The sequence below is a fragment of the Geotrypetes seraphini genome, chromosome 4, assembly GCF_902459505.1.
Source record: "Geotrypetes seraphini chromosome 4, aGeoSer1.1, whole genome shotgun sequence".
Taxonomy (NCBI): Eukaryota; Metazoa; Chordata; class Amphibia; order Gymnophiona; family Dermophiidae; genus Geotrypetes; species Geotrypetes seraphini.
The window spans coordinates 321,559,405-321,577,201 of NC_047087.1; the positions used below are offsets into that span (position 1 = coordinate 321,559,405).

A 17,797-nucleotide genomic window follows, 5' to 3' on the forward strand; every position below is an offset into this window, starting at 1 on the left:
TGAAAAGGCAAGACTCAGGAGCAACTCAAAGAAATTCTTCTCTGCTCCTGATGCTCTAATCACATTTCCCTTCCCCTCAGCCTTCTTTCTCCCATGGAAGAGCCCCGACCGGTTTAGCCTTTCTCCATAAAGGTGTTCCATCCCTTCTGTTTTTACTGCCCGTCCCTAAACCTGTTTATATTTCTGTTTATTGTGACTCTTTCTACACCGCCCTTCATTAAAAACATTACAATCATATTAACATTGACAGAAAATGGAACCAGAACATATAAGACAACATTAAGAAATCAAGGCCTAGGGAGCCCACATTTGATCCCTACACCAGTCGGAATAAGCCTTGAGCCTAGGCTTCGAACATAGGCAAGGAGACCTCAATTTGAAGACAGTTTGGAAATCAATTCCATAATAAAAGGTATTACGGTTTAAATTCAAGTTATTTCATAGCTTACTCTAGAGTAGACCTCTGGTTCTCAAACCTCTGCTGGAACAACCACCAACCAGTTGGTTTGTCAGGATATTCCTAATAAATATGCATGAGAGAGATTTGCATATAATAGAAGTGACAGGCATGCAAATCTGTCTCATACATATTCACCAGGGATATCCTGAAATTTCAACTGGTTGGTGGTCCCCCAGGACAGGTTTCAGAACTGCTCCTCTAGGCGGGAATGGAACAAACAACGGTTTATCAGCGTGAGAACAAGATATATGCAAAAGGGTTGACAAAATTGAAATATTAAAAACTGATGACAGCTGCCTGGTATGCATCCCCCGTGAAACGCAAGAACAAAGACTTCAAAACTTAACTGAATAAGCCCCTACCAACCAATTATTTTCTCCAAGGAAAAAAGATGCAGGATTTCAAGTTACGATGAGCTTTGAATGAGTGCTGCGGCTACTACTGTCATTCCTATAGCACGGTATATTACAGAAATCACATAAGAAACGATCTCTGTTCAATCAGATAAACAAACAGAACAATTGGGGTAGGGAATTACAGAGGGAGTGACAAAATGGTCGTGGGTATTTTATAAACGGATTGGAGTTAGGAGTTAACAGCAGAATCGAAAAAGTGGGATCTTGGCCTAGATTTGACAACTGCCAGAGACAAAGCTTGACATACTATTATTAATTATTTCTTTAGAACGCAAAAGAGACAGTCCCTGCTCAAAAGAGCTTACAATTTAAACAGACAAGACAGCCAAACAGGATGTCCTGGATACAGTTAAGGGCAACGGTTAATCAGCTGGCTGGGTTGGTGGGCAATGGGGAGTAGAGTTATGGACTGAGGGCTAAAATCAAAAAGGTGGGTTTTCAGTCTGCTTTTAAACAAGGGAAGGGGCTTGGCAGACAAACTCAGGTAATTTATTCCAAGCATAAGGGGCAGGTGGTGTGCTCAGAAAGAAAGGGGCGAATTTTGGTGATGTTGTAGAGATAGAAACAACAGATCTTAGCAGTTTGTTGGATGTGCATAGAAAAAGAGAGGTCAGAATCGAAGACGACTCGTAGGTTGCGAGCAGAGGAGACCGGAACGATGACAGTATTATTTACCGAGATGGAGAAAAGAGGAAAGAGGAGCAACATGTCTTGGACATGCTTAGTTTCAGATAACAGCAGGACATCCAGGCAGCAATGTCAGTCAAACAGGCAGAGACTTTTTCTTGAACTTTAGGTGAAATTTGGGGTGTACAGAAGTAAATCTGGGAGTCATCAGCATATAGGCGATACTGGAAGCCATGGGAGGAGATCAGGGCACCTAGGGAAGAGGTGCAAAGAGAGAAGAGGTCCTAAGTCAGGGGTGTCCAATGTCGGTCCTCGAGGGCCGCAGTCCAGTCAGGTTTTCAGGATTTCCCCAATGAATATGCATGAGATCTATGTGCATGCACTGCTTTCAATGCATATTCATTGGGGAAATCCTGAAAACCCGACTGGATTCCGGCCCTTGAGGACCGGAGTTGCCCACCCCTGGGCTAGATTCACTAAACTCACCTTTCTGATCCGATCTGTGGCCTAGTCTTCCCGGGCGACCGATTCACTACACCTCCTCATGCAAACGAATGTGTCAGAGGCACGCCCCACTCCGACCCCAGAGCGATCCTGACGCATGCGCATCTTCTTTACCTGTAGATCAGGGGTGTCCAATGTCGGTCCTCGAGGGCCGCAGTCCAGTCGGGTTTTCAGGATTTCCCCAATGAATATGCATGAGATCTATTTGCATGCACTGCTTTCAATGCATATTCATTGGGGAAATCCTGAAAACCCGACTGGACTGCGGCCCTCGAGGACCGACATTGGACACCCCTGTCTTAAGTCAACCACTAGCGAGGTAGCAGCAGAAAAGGACCCACCAACACATACACTAAAGGTGCCTTGGGAGAGGTAGGAAGCAAACCAGGAGAGAACAGATTCACGAAATCCAAGCAAGAGCAGCGTTATCAAGGAGTAAGCTGTGATTAACAGTATCAAAGGCAGCAGACAGGTCAAGAAGGATGAGGATTGAGTAAAGGCCCTTAGATCTGGCCATGAACAAGTCACTGCAGACTTTGGTGAGAGCAGTCTCTGTGGAGTATTAGGGGCAAAAGCCAGATTGTAGAGGATCAAAAATCTGTCGAGTTGAAAGAAAGTCCAGGCAGCGGCAGAGAACAGCACACTCGAGTAGCTTGGATAGGAACAGAAGAAGGGAGAAAGGGCGATAGTTGGACGGGCAATACAATCACACCCAAGTCCCACTCTTCTGTCATGCACTTAAGTTCTCCACCCCCTAAACTGTACCGTTCCTTGGATTCTTGCAGTCAAAATGCATGACCTTGGCATTTCTTAGCATTAAATTTTAGCTGCCAAATTTCAGATCATTCTTCAAGCTTCACCAGGTCTTTCTTCATGTTATTCACACCATCCGGTGTGTCTACTCTATTGCAGATTTTGGTATTATCTGCAAAGAGGCAAATCTTACTCGACAGTCCTTCAGCAATATTGTTTATAAAAATGTTACAGGCCCAAGAACAGAACCTTGAGGCACACCACTGGCAACCTCCCTTTCCTCAGAGCAATCTCCATTAACCACTACCTTCTGAAACCTAGATACATAAATACTATTACCACCACATCCTCCATCAATGCTTTCTAGAACCCAACCAAGCAGTCCCTGAGGCTTTTTCCATGGTGTTCAGAATTTTTTTTCTGCTACAATGTGCTTCTTTTTCGAAGCTCCCCATGGAAAGGGAAAATTGGATGAAGGAAAAAGGCATTTCCCAATAGCCTGTGACTGTCTGCATCAGCATTCTGTTTAAAGTGATGCACTCTCCTGTGGCCTAACAACTGGCTATTCTTCAGCATTCTCTGGGTCAGAACTTAACAAGCTAGTCTTCAGGGCACATCAGCCAGCTGGGTTTTCAGGATATCCACAATGAATACGCGTGCGCGAGAGAGAGCACGTGCAGCTCTCTTTTGCATATTCACAGTGGATATCCAGAAAACCTGACTGGTTGAGTTGAGAAGATCTTCTCTAGGTGACACGCGAGGTCTGCTAACTCCATACTAGGAGGCAAATAACCAGGTGAGGTTCCTAACTACCAGCTAGTCAGCTATTTACATTCTTAGAAATTAAATCACCATCTCTAATGGCAGCCCCAACCGTCGTCACCGGGCATACACCCACCCAAAGGATAATTCATCACCTGGAGGACAGATCTTCACTACATATAACGCTCTTTCCAAGTAACCCCGCTCCTTCCAAGCAGCTCAGAGGCTGCCAGAATGGAGGTGGGATGCTCTACAGCAGTGGTCTTCACTAATTTATAAGAGAAAGGGGATGGGATTTGATATAGTTACATATTATAAAGCGATTTAGGAGCAATGGACGGTTAAGTAACCTACTCAGAGTCACAGACAGCTGTAGTGGGAATCAAACCCAGTTTCCCAAGCTCTCAGGCCACTAGAGCTACTCTTCTGCTCAGGACCACTTTGGATCCAAATGAGCTGAAGAAGTCGCCAAATATCATCCCATATGGGGATGAGACACTACTGACCAGTATGTGTCAGCGACATTTACTCACTCAGCAAACACGACCACATTACCAATGCATACCTTGAATCCCACTGGCTACCAATAAAAGCAAGAACACAATTCAAACTCTACTGTCTCATTTTCAAAGTAACCCACGGCACGGCACCCAGTTACCTAAATAACCGTTTTCACCACTACCTCCCACCAAGAAGAAGAAGAACACAGAACCTTTTCACCTACCCTCCACTCAACGGTACTCGTCGTAAGAAACTTTACGACAACCTCCTGGGGACACAGGCAGCTAAAATAGACTCTGACATCTCAAAATTACTGACCAAAACAACAGACATAAAAGAGTTCCGCAAAGAAATAAAAACATTACTGTTCAAAAATATCTCCCATCACTCTAACCACCACCCAATGAGCTCCCAATCAACGACTTCGGAAATACCCACCTATATCATCTTTTTATCCGTGATCTAGAATGTACTGTAATTTCTTCTACACTACACCCGATTTAACCGATCGAGTTGACATGTATTACCTCTGTAAAATGCATTATCTTCTGTTATATGTATTATCTTCTGTAATAAGTATTATCTTCTGTGAAATTGTAGTATCATAACTCATTACTGTTCCTGTAACTTTCTCTTATCCTGAAATGTAACTCTACTGGAATGTCCCAGATATTTTCTATATTGTAATCCGCCTAGAACCGCAAGGCACAGGCGGAATAGAAATCCCTAATGTAATGTAATGTAATTTATCTCCACCAGTCCAACTTCAAACATTTTCCTCAAGGAACTGGCCATTTCCTAATGCCTTCGATTTTTCAATGGCTACTGGGAAATGCCTTTTTCCTTCATCCAATTTTCCCTTTCCATGGGGAGCTTCGAAAAAGAAGCACATTGTAGCAGAAAAAAAATTCTGAACAACGGAGGCCACCCCAGATTCACCAAGGACCGCCACTGGCCCACAGGCTTTGCATTGAAGAACACTGCTCTACAGCAATCCATCACACCACCCTAGCAAAAGTCGGTTAACATAAGAATATAAGAATAGCCTCACTGGGTCAGACCAATGGTCCATCAAGCCCAGTAGCCTGTTCTCACGGTTGCCAATCCAGGTCACTAGTACCTGGCCCAAACCCAAAGAATAGCAACATTCCAAGCTATCAATCCAGGGCAAGCAGTGGCTTCCCCCATGTATCTCTTGATAACAAGAGACTTTTGCTCCTGGAAATTGTCCAAACCTTTCTTAAAATCAGCTACGCTATCTGCTCTTACCACAACCTCTGGCAAAATGTTCCAGAGCTTAACTATTCTGAGTGAAAAAATATTTCTTCCTATTGGTTTTAAAAGTATTTCCCTGTAATTTCATCAAGTGTCCCCTAGTCTTTATAATTTTTGACAGTGTGAAAAATTGATCCACTTGTACCCGTTCTACTCCACTTAGGATTTTGTAGACTTCAATCATATCTCCCCTCAGCCGTCTCTTTTCCAAGCTGAAGAGCCCTAACCACTTTAGTCTTTCCTCATACGAGAGGAGTTCCATCCCCTTTATCATCTTGGTCGCTCTTTTTTTTAACCTTTTCTAGCGTCACTATATCTTTTTCTTGAGATAAGACCAGAATTGAACGCAATATTCCAGGTGAGATCGCACCATGGAGTGATACAAAGGCATTATAATATCTTTAGTCTTGTTTAGTATTTATTGTGCTGTATATTACTCTCTGATTATGTATCACTTTATCCAAAGGCAGTAAAATCAGATGATCCATTTTTAAAAAGACCCTAAAATTTATTAGGCGTAATTTGTACTTCTACTGTAGATCCTTGACAAGCTAGCATAATCAATCACTACAGCCAAGGTTTAATTGCTCACTTCTTGAAAATTGTGAAACATCTCCCTCTTAACTGGGGCATCTGTCTATATAATGAAGCCACTTACCTATAGGTCCTCTGAATACAGCAGAATAGATAAAACACATGGGTGACAGAACAATTCAGAAAAAAAACAGGTGGTTCCCCTGAGCCTACGAGAGCATTCCCATGGAGCCATGTGTGGTACAGTTCTGGTGGGGAGATGGGAGAGAATGAGTTACTTTCTGGTTATACTTGAGAGATAAGAAGATCCAATGGCAAGTGGTGTTGAAATCACACACCTTACAACAACTCGATTGAATAATTTCTAGGATCAGAATTTCTAGAATTGAAGCTTGTGGCACCTCTGCTTGAACAGAAGTAGCTCTTCCCATGGGAAGAATTAGCCAAACAATAGCTGATTGAGCAAGCGTAAAGAAGACTTTGTAATCATTTTGCAATCTCTATCGATAACTGTAAATCCGTGCCAAAGAAGTAGCCGTTGCTCTTATCGCAGGTGCCTTCCTTTTATCTCTGCGATGTAGTCCTTTTTGGTTGTAAGTTAGATACAACTGAAATCCAGTTAAATAGATCTTTTTAGCCACTGCAACTCTAGAGGACAGGAATGACTGAGGCATTATGAGGATGCTGCATCCTCCAGTTATTGAGGTTTTGGAAAAATGATTAAAGTATTTAGGATACTTCCGCAGAAGTTTCAAGTTTCAAGTTTATTAGGTTTTAATATACCGACCATCAAATAAATATCTGGCCGGTGTACATTACAACAAAAATTTTTTTAAAAAGAAGAGGAGTTTAATATATTCAATATTTAGAGGACAGACAGTGTATATTAAAACATAAACTAGACAAACTTGATTGTCCAAATACAAAGGAACTGAATTTAAGGGGCACAAGCATCCAGTGCTGAAAACTCTCTTATTCTTCTCATTGCGGTGGTTGCTACTGAGATCGGGACTTTCCAAGTCAATAGCTTGAAAGATGTTGTCAGTTCTGTAAGCCTTGACATGGAAGATTATACAGACACGAGCTCCATGGTAGGCCGATATAGCACTCCAACTGAGCTTCTTTGAAGCAGAATTGGACAAGACTAGCTAGTACTCTAGGATCGATGCAACAGGACAAGTTAATGAGTCCCAATTGATGTGGGAAACATAAAACAGAAATTATTTTCTATTTTAAGAAGCAACATTTTCTAGAAGACAACTTTTTGGATTCAAGAATAATGACTTGGACTTGTTTGGATAAGTCCAATGACCTGCTCTTCAACATCTGTGCTCATAGGATTAACACTGTGGATGTCCCTGCTTTGAGTGATAAGGCAGGATGATCCCAATCTTACCAGGTTTTCAGGAGAACGATGCACTCACCATTTCTGATGAGGCTAAGAACAGGCTATTAGAATCTCTTTTCCTTTATCTTGTCTCAATTTGTAGATGGCCTAGAGCTGAATGCGTATGTTTCAACATAGTATTGGGGATCAAGTGTTGCCACTTTCCAAAATGAAGGCACCAAAGGCAGAAAGCAAGGGGTCATCTCTCCTGCCTCCTGATCTAATGGTGGGTTAAAGGGGAAGGAAGGAGGTGTTTGGAACCATTTGATTTTGTTTATTTATAATCTGCTTTAATTCAAAGCGGAGAACAAAAGAAACATACAGTACATAAAACTCAACACACCCAAAATAGTCAACAACCTGCAGGTCTGCATTAACACAGACTGAAACATGCAATCTTAAAAACATAATATTTTCTGATCGCAACATAAAATACAACCTCTCTATGACTATAAAATCCATTGCCACCCAACTATTTTGGTTGATAAAACAGGTCTCCACTCAAATGGGATCATCAAATTCACTTCTTTCCCACACAAACTAATATACTTATAAATTTACCACGGATAGCTTAGAACATCATTGCAACCTTCAACAACAATATAAGAACTTGTTAGAAAAATAAAACAGTTCAAAGTTCTTTCAGTCCGTTGTTCCACGTTATCCCAAATAAATGAAGTGTTCAGTGGTCCATGAAAATATTATCATGTTTGCAAAATCATGTCACTATTTTTCTTTTCAAAACATCTGTTCACGGTCATCCCAAATCCAATCTGCAATCATGCAGCCAGCAGTCTATCTGATAGAAACCACTTTCTTCTTCCATCCATGGCAAATGAGCTTGCACTGAGTACCTTCGCTAATAATTTATAAGTACATTAGTTTGTGTGGGAAAGAGGTGAATTTGATGATCCCATTTGAGCGGAGAGTTGCAACATTTATAGGATCTAGTTCTGAGTAATTAAACTCCCGTAGTTTACTGGGGTGTGATAAAACAGGTGACATTTCGGTAGTTTTTTAAACATCCTTACATTGTCTTGATTGCTAATATACAAGTTTACTCCATTCCTCAGGTCCTATATTTGGGACTCAACATTGCTCTAATTCACAGACTCCAGCTCATACAGAACACAGCTGCAAGACTAACATTCAACCTAAAGAAATATGAGTCGATCACAGACCACATCAAACAATTACACTGTCTACCCATACCATCGTGAATAAACTTCATACTCCACGGAAACTCAGCTGCCCCCCTTATCCAACTATTTGCAACGGCTTGGTCCACCTCTAGGAGAATCCTCAATAGAATTCAGCTAAGCATGCCATCCACAAAAAATCTCCACTACAGGCGAATCTTCCACTCCATGCTTACCTTCCTGGGAATAAAGACTTGGAATGACCTTCCAGATGCAATCAGACTGGAAACTAAAAACTCTTCTCTTCGACAATTAAATCTATCTGCTCCTTCTATCCCCCCTCTCTCACATTTCACTGTAAGTCACCTAGAGACTGCACAGGTTTGCGTGACACACAAATGGAAGATTAGATTAGAAGAGAAGATCCCTACTCATAGTCTGTAGTCTCGAGTCTTTTCTCGTGGGTATTGATAAATCAGGATGAGCTGCAGACTAATTTTGGTAATGAGAGGTAAAGGGTAATACTGTCCACCAAATATTTGGATGATAAACACCTCATGATCAGATAAATAAGTGACAACAGTTTAAATCTAATCCTAGGTTCCACCTTTACCCAATAAAGCTTAAGGTAGTATCCCGAGACGTGATCAATACCCCTCAATCTAAACAGTATTCTCACTATCGAGTTTTGTGCTACCTGCAAGGAATATCAAATGGTTGATGGAACTCCCAATTAAACAATTTTACAATAATCCACAGTTGATAAGACAATTGCCTGGATGATAGTTCTAAAATCATTCCATCAATGGTAACCCAGCAACGGCAATTCTTATGTTCTTATCTCATTTCCACTCACTGTTCCCAAGTGGATATGGCTGCAGTGAGGAGTTATTTTATTTATTGGGATGAATCTGTGAGTAGGGAGAACAGATCATGTAGGTGAGTGGAGGAGGGCAAGGGAGGTCGTTGAAAAGTTAGTAGGGCAGTGTGGGATTGAAAGAGATCCTGGGGGTACAAGAGTGAAGGATATTCTATAGCACCTCCTCTTCATCCAAACCTCTCTCGATATTCGGTCAACTGCTCTTCAAGCTAAGAACACCTGCACTGCAGTATACTTTATGGATTTAATCTTTATTTTCAGTGACTCTTTTGTCATGTGTCCCGCAGTAAAACCAATAAAAAATTAAAGGCTTAGAAAACAACAGGTTCCACATATGGTATTTGAGTATTGCACTTTCTTTGTTGCTGAAGCTGCGACTGCTCTTGAGGGCTGGAGTGAATTCAAGGAAGGGGATGGAAAATGAGACAATATCATCACACCATTGCATGCAGTTCTGGTCAACTTATCTCAAAAAAGATCCAGTGGAATTAGAAAAGGTTCCAAGACGAGCGGCTGGAACTCCTCTCGTATGAGGAAAGACTAGAACTTCAAAAAGAGACAGCTGAGAGGAGATAGGATTGAAGTCTATAAAATGCTGAAATTACATGGAAATATTTTTAACACAAATAAGAGGAGATATTTTTTCACTCAATGAATAGCTAAACTCTTCTTAGCATAGCCAGGTTCACAAAATGTTTGGACAAGCTCCAGGAGGAAAGCTCCAAAGCCTGCTATTGAGACAGACATGGAGGAAGCCACTTCTTGCCCTGGGATTGGTAGCATGGAATGTTGCTTCTATTTGGGTTTCTGCCAGGTACCTGTGGCCTGGATTGGCTACCTTTGGAAACAGGACACTGGGCTATATGGACCACTGATCTGACCCAGTATGACTAGACTTACGTTCTAATAATAGAAGTGCTCTCTCCTATATGACATTGGCTAAGCTCTATGCAGTAGCTGAGGTTAATGATCCTTTGTTACATCCACTGTCCCTTTAAGCTCCTCCTTCCCCCCAACAAATAGTCTCCATTATACAGGGCATCCCTAGGCCAGACATGGACATCCCTGAAGATCTTCAAGGTTCTTAGCAAGGAAATTCTATGAACACCAAGAGCCACCAGACAAATGGGATGAACGCTTAAGATAAACACCCAAAGAACCCAGCATCCTGTCTCCAATAGTTTTATTTATTTATTCCATTTTATATACCATTCTCCCAGAGGAGCTCAGAACGGTTTACATGAATTTATTCAGGTTCTCAAGCATTTTTCCAATCCAAGTCACTACCAAGCTGATCCCAAAGAATAGATCCATTCCATGAAGCTTATTCCCAGGATAAGAACATAAAAATAGCCTTACTGAGTCAGACCAATGGTCCATCTATCCCCAGTATCCTGTCTTCATAGTGGCCAATCCAGATTACTGGTACCTGGCAAAATCCCAATTAGTAGCACAAAAAGTGGCTTCTCCCATATGTCTGTCTCAATAGCAGACCATGGACTTGTCCAGGAACCCATCCAAACCTCTTTTTAAACCAGCTACATTAACCGCTCTTACCATATCCTCTGGCGATGCATTCCAGAGCTTATGTAACTATTCTGAATTAAAAATAATATTTCCTCCTATTGATTTTAAAAGCTTCTCTCTATAACTTTGAGCGTCCCCTAGTTTTTGATGTAAACCCCCCCCCAAAAAAATGATCCACTTATACCCGTTCTACTCCACTCTGGATTTTGCAGACTTCAATCATATCTCCCCTCAGCCGTGTCTTTTCCAAGCTGGAGAGCCCTAACTGTTTTAGTCTTTCCTCATACGAGAGGAGTTCCATCCCTTTTATTATCTTGGTCATTCTTCTTTGAACCTTTTATAGTTCCGCTATATCTTTTTTGAGATAAGGCAACCAGAATTGAACACAATGCTCAAGGTGAGATCGCACCAAGCAGCAATACAGAGGCATTATAACATTCTTAATCTTGTTTACATCGCTTTTCAAAAAATTCCTTGCATCTTGTTTGCTTTTTTGACAGCGGCCACACATTGGGTGGAAGGTTTCATCATATTGTCTACAATGACACCCAGATCTTTTTCTTGGGCGCTGACCCCCAAGGTAGACCCTAGCTTATAGTAACTATGATTTAGGTTATTCTTCTTAATATACATTTCTATATATCAATTTAATTTAATTTTAATGTGGTGTCTTATATTTTGGACATATTTTCCGAGAATGAACTTTAGGCACTGCTGACTTTGGGTGACTTAGGCCCAAAGCGGACTTAGACATTTCTTTCAATTATGCCCCTCCACAAGTATAGAAAATTTCAATATCAATGCAGAAATAAAAACAGGAAAAAACACTACCCTAAAACTGGGAAACTGATGGAGTAAATAACCATCCCCTAAGCCTATCATATTTATCCCCCATCACCCAACCAAACTGTCTCATCCAAGGTTTAGAGTCCTAATCTTTCAGCCTCTCTATCCCCAGAGACTCCTGCACTCCTTTTTCTGCATTAGGTACCAGTAGTGCGGACAATGGAAAGTAATTCTGTAATTCGCTTTATCCAGTATTTCGCTTTATTCTGTAACTCACTTTATTCTGCAATTTGCCCTATTGTCCAGCTCTATTCTAAAATTCGCAGATTGTTCAGCTTTATTCCTTGGGTTGCATACAAGAGATCTATACTACATACTTAAGATTCATATTTTCCTTTTATCTATTTCTTATGTAATAAGTTGTACCCTCACTTCTTGCATTCTGTAATTCGCTGATTGTCCAGCCTTCATTCGACTGTGGCGGTATAGAAGAATAAAGTTATTATTATTATTACAAGTCTACAGATTGATATAGTAACCAACTCCTTTTGGAACACTAATGCATTTCAGTCTTAAGACATCACTTTTCTTGGCCATTTTCTCAACAAATTCAAGGTAAGACATGTTGTCTGGCAGCAGTTCATGCCTGGACGACTCAAAATTGGTGAGAATGAATCCCAACTGAATGCTGCTGTTCTTCCGATCAGAATGAATGGGGGAAGGAGTGTAGGAGAAACTCTAGTTGCTTTCCAAAGCCTAGAGACCTCATGCAAATCCAGGAGGCAGAACTTGAGCTGGTGGAAATAACTCTGGCATTTTGATTTCCTGCAGTAGACACGAGACTCTTTCCTTGAGCTGAAACCTCTCCAAAAGCAGGTGCCCTGGTGGATACTCTGACCCAAACATAAGGCCAGTTGCTGAAACTGGTCAAGAAATGTTTGGAGCTGTGCGGGATGTTTCTCCAAGAAGGAACTCTTTCATTTCTTCAACAGAGTCCTCCACATATCAGTGCAAATAGAATTTTATCTTTCCAGCATCCTCGTTAGCAGATGATGCCTAATGAGGTCCAGGATCAGACAGTAGCAGCAACTGTAGTAATTTGGGGCGATTGTGAGCATCAAACGAAGCTGCTGACGGTTCAGAGCAAGAACTGAATTGCCAGCATTGCAAATTTTGGGCACATGGGAAGTGCCTCCAGACTTTTGTACAGGAGAACCTTAAACTCTTCCTTGTAGGTGGGACAGAACTTATATCTTTCGAAGATTCTGACCTCTTCGTATTTCACCATCCCTGCTTTCAAAGATACTCTACTCCAGGAAGTCACGGAGCCTCTCTTTATAACTCACTGAACCAGTTCTCATAATTTGAGCATACGAAAGAGGTCTTGAACACCTGTAATCAACTTCCTCACACACGTGTCCTAGTATTTAGCTGGTATTCAAAACTCAACTGAGGGAAAAAGGCCAGACAGCATGACAACTTTGGATATGTTCATAGAGCGGACAGAAAAAGAACGAGGAGACTTGCGTGGCAAGCAGTGGCGTGGAAATACCTGCACATGCTCAAAACCACCTTTTAAGAGTCCAAGGTATATATAACTGGAGCAGTTCCATCAATCCTCATCAGATGTCATCATCTACTTGTGTGGCTAATATCTTGTTTGCCAGAATGAGGCAAGACCAAAAAATGGGTGGGTCAGAAAAATCCAATGCCATCGCCCATTACCCCTAAAGGGAACAATTTTCACTTCTAACAGCACCTTCTGCAAACACAGCATTTCAGTGTCTTCATGTGGCCTACAAGAATTACCCCCGAGATCTGCCTGAGAACCAGACATGCGGAGTTATTCATTCACCTTGCATGAAAATGCTGAACTGTCATGCCAAGATTTTTATTTTGGAGTCGAGGCAGGAAAGAAACCACCAGCCCCAACCTGGCAGCTGCTACGGCCTGAATCACGGCCAAACACAATAGTTTTATACTGCTATAAAGGCAATCGGTGGCATCTGTTGAAGCTGTTAAGTCATCTGTGAGTTAGATAAGCATCAGCAGTGCTGATACACAGGAGAAGCACATGGTATCATTTAGATAGTGTAGGGCATTTTACCTAATGCTGGCTCAGTGTTCCCCTATGTGCTCAGGGCTACGATATCACGGCAGCCAACTTCTCTAGGACTACCACAGTTTCAGTGCTCCAATACTAAGTCTGGCACACTTCTTCTCTAGGGAGCCTCAGGGAGTCTCAGAGACCTGGTCCTGTGTCCTTTAATGCTGACGCTGTGCCTGGGAGTATGCATAGTGAGCGGAAAAAACGCAGGCACATTTCGCCTCTAGGGATCCTGCAGGCCCAGATCTGTGCCCTCTGGTATGCCAAAACCCTCCGGTACAGCAGGCATTTATATTCTGCACTGTCAGTTGGTTTCTAGGTGGATTACAGCTCTACGTATGTACACAGTTTAGCAAGAGACATAGCATGCTTATTAGGGGTTAAAGTTATGGGGGGGAATAGAAGGCATGCAATCAAGACCAATCATGACAAGGGTCGATCATGCATTTAACAAAGTGACATTGATTCTGGGGATAGGTTTATGTTCTTCAGATATTCATTCACGTCAGATCGACAGGTGGGCCAGACATCTTTAAACAAATGTCTTTTTAGTGACAATTTGAATGTAGTGGCACACTTCTCTAGGGATCTTACAATCTCGGTGCTCTTTGCTTCCTGCACACCCAGTGAGCCCGAGAGTGGGCATAAGAGTTTGATAATAGAGTCCAGCTTATCAGCTTGCAGGTCCAGAAAGCAGACTTTGTTTTACGGGAGTGGCAGAAAAACTCTGGGGTTTGCTAATCCCTTATTCTGACATTTCTCAGAGCTTGGGGGGGAGAGGAAGACCCCTGCCTTCCTCCAGGTTACACTTGACAAGCTGAAACAATGAAGTGTGAAAACAGAAACAGACCAGAAGAAAGGAAAAGAGAGAGGGACAGTTACAGGGTCATTTCAAGAAAATATTCTTCACCACTTGAAATTACCTGTTACCAACTGCCCACTGAGAGGATGGCAACTTGTGAGTCTTTTTTACTATTGCACAAATCACCTAGTTCCTTTGGTCAACTAACCATTTGGGGGGTAACTGATCTTATCTGAAGAAAATCAAAACCCCAACAATCCACAACAGCCACTAGACGAAGTTCCTGCCAGACCCCAGGAAAGCAGCTAAGCCAGAATTAAACCAAAACCTCCTCAACTCTCGAGATCAGGTGACAGGGAACACCTCGATCTGCATGTTCCCCCGTCTGCCAACGAGGATAGGGCAGTGTTTTCTCTAAGCTAACTTGCTCCTGCGTGGGAGGCAGCTCTTAGGTGCAGGGGAGGCTGAGCAGTTCCTTCATTGTGACCAGGGAGGGGTAATTTGCATTGTTTGGCACCCCCCTCCCCCAGTAATTTTGAAATATTGGGACCTATGCCCTCCCACACAAACCACAGGTTGGGCCTTGCTTGTTGCCTACAGCCAATCCGCAGGGCCTCTTGCAGTCAAGATCTGGGTAGGACAACAGCTTGCTTCTTTCGGGACTGCTGAAAGAGAAAACCTATCAACCTATATCCTTAACCGACCTCTACGATCACAATGCGAAAGATTTGCTATTCCGTCAGCACGAGCCCTTCCACTAGAAAACGCCCCCAAACACGTTTCCTCTCACTTCTTGCCCAGACTATGGAATGAAATCCCGACACCATCAGATCACTGGCAGGACTATTAAAATTCAGGAAATTGGTAAAAAAAACCCAGCTTCTTACTTAATTTCCACCCACAAGGGTAATTCCTAACCCTAACCCAACTTTGACTAGATCTCCTGTATGCTATTTCGGGACCCCTCTCTGACAACAACAGATTCACTACTGAAATAAGACCCAACTCAAATGTTAGATTTCTCAAACTGAGCTTAGAATCTGTTCTACTACCGTAAGAAGTCTGTTAAAATTGACCCATCTTTATCTGAGTCCTCTGGCCATTCAACTTCTGCCACTACTCAGAAACTCCTTATTTTAAAATCAAAGAGATGTTTGCAGGGGAGCTTTCTTCATGTCACACTGCCAGACCTGACCAGGGTGAGGCAGAGCAGATTTCATACACCCACACAGAGAGGTAGAGGGACAAGCGGAGAAGGGGCTGTGAACGCTTACAGATGGGACCCAGCATTGACAACTTTAGAGGGGGAGGTGTTACAAAAAAGCCCTTTTTTACTCTACCTTGTAGCCCCCGATCCGATGCTCCTGTTTGAATTCCCTGCCATTCTTCAGCCACCGCAGCTTCGGAATGGGGTTGCCGCCGGCAGGACAGCGGAACTTCACCGTGTTTGCAGCCGGAACAGCGTGCAGCCTTTTCTCCATCTTGTCGGTGCTGGTCCAGTAAGGCGCTTCTGTTTACAAGAAAAGGGAGGAGGAGAAAGAGAACCCTTACTATGCTGTTAACAAGACAGGAAGTGACAACATGGCATCCGCTGGCCCCAAGCCACCGCCACAAGGGTAATTTTCCAAACTGTATAGTGTGAGCACACTTCTCTCTACATAGGTACTGGTCAGCAATCTTCAACACAGATCCGGAAAACTACCTCCGGGATTTAATGCAGATCCGTTTTAACATTTCTCAGTATAGCTTACACACATAAGTCAATGTTTTTATATAAAAGCACATCCAAAACTCTTCCATCTCCCTTCGCAATATCTCCTCCCAGAACACCTCTGGCTAAATATTTATGCGCACAAGTTTACACAAATAAAAAGGAGAATTGTTTTATTAAGGTTAATTTCTTGATACAAACATCTGCAGAAACACCGTCTATAATCATCTTTTAGAGCACAGTTCTTCAACCGCCAGTCCGCGGACCGGTGTCGGTCCGCAAAAAAATGTTGCCGGTCCGCGAAGGATTCGGGTCCCCAGCCACAGCAAAAAGTGCCGGTGTCAGCTGACGTGCAACTTCCTGTTGCCGTCGCTATGCTGACACTCCTGCCTTCCACCTCCTACTCCTGCCGCGTATGTCTCCGCACCTCCAGACAAGCAGGGGCAGCTTTGTGTGCTTTTAACTTCGGCACACAGCTGCCCCTAAGCAGTATTTTAGCCGCGGTTTCATGAGGCAGCCGCGGGGCCTTTGATAGGCCGGCCCACATCGCATCATCAAAGCGGGCTGGCCTACCAAAGGCCCCGAGGCTGCCTCATGAATACGCGGCTAAAATACTGCTTAGGGGCAGCTGTGTGCCGAAGTTAAAAGCACACAGAGCTGCCGCTAGCCTACATAGAGGAAACATTTGCTGGAGAAGGAAGGAGGGAAGGGAGAAGGGGTACTCCTGGACAAGGGAGGGGAAGGGGCTACTGCTGACAGGGGAGAAGGGAAAGGGAAGGGACGAGAATTACTGTTGGATAAGGGGAGGAGGAAAGGGAGAAGGGGTACTCCTGGACAAGGGAGGGGAAGGGGCTACTGCTGACAGGGGAGAAGGGGAAGGGATGAGAATTACTGTTGGATAAGGGGAGGAAGAAAGGGAGAAGGTACTGCTGGACAGGGGAGGAGGAACATTGGAAGGAAACAGCTGGCAGGGAGATTAGAGGAGGGGAAGGAGTCAGGATGGAATGGAAAGATCAGATGAGGGAAAGGGGAGAGACAGAGGAATGACAAAGTAGAAAGAGATTGATGCTGGGAAGGGGGATCAGATGAAAAATAAGGAAAGAGGGACAAAGATGCTAGATTTGGTGTAGGAGAGAGGGGCATAGAAAGAATGCAGATACCATATGGAAGGGGGAGGGGTAGAGGGCAGACAGTGGATGGAAGAGGCAGATGCTGGATTGAAGAGACAGAGGGCAGACGCTGGATGGAAGAGAGTGAAAAGAAGATGAAAGCAGAAACCAGAGATGACAAAAGGTAGAAAAAAATAATTTTATTTCTATCTTGTGATTCAAATATATCAGATTTGAAATATGTATTTTGCTAGACATAACTGGGGAGTGCAAAGCCCAGGCAGTGCTTCTTTAGCTTCCAGCTGGCTTAGGGCTCTCTCTGACCAGAGGGCAGTTGCCCTAGTTCCACTCCCCTAACACCATTCCTGTCATGTGTGACTGTGGTATTCTGTTACATGATATTTGTGTAGCATTCTGTAATAATTTGGCTTATTCAGTTTTCTTGATAGTAGAGGGGATATATGTGAAGGGGAGGGGAGATGGGGGTTTTGCTGATTCTTGCCTGTATTATTTATAT

General features: G+C 43.0%; 1 protein-coding gene across 10 annotated transcripts in view; it reads right to left on the minus strand.

Annotated features, from left to right (window-relative positions):
* Positions 1-17,797, minus strand: part of FGFR2 (fibroblast growth factor receptor 2) — a 205,246-nt gene that overhangs the window by 99,784 nt on the left and 87,665 nt on the right. For all 10 annotated transcript variants that reach the window (XM_033941235.1, XM_033941234.1, XM_033941232.1 and 7 more), the window contains one exon: positions 15,801-15,970. In XM_033941235.1, the coding sequence (XP_033797126.1) occupies positions 15,801-15,970 (170 nt within the window). The remainder of the gene's footprint in view (positions 1-15,800; positions 15,971-17,797) is intronic.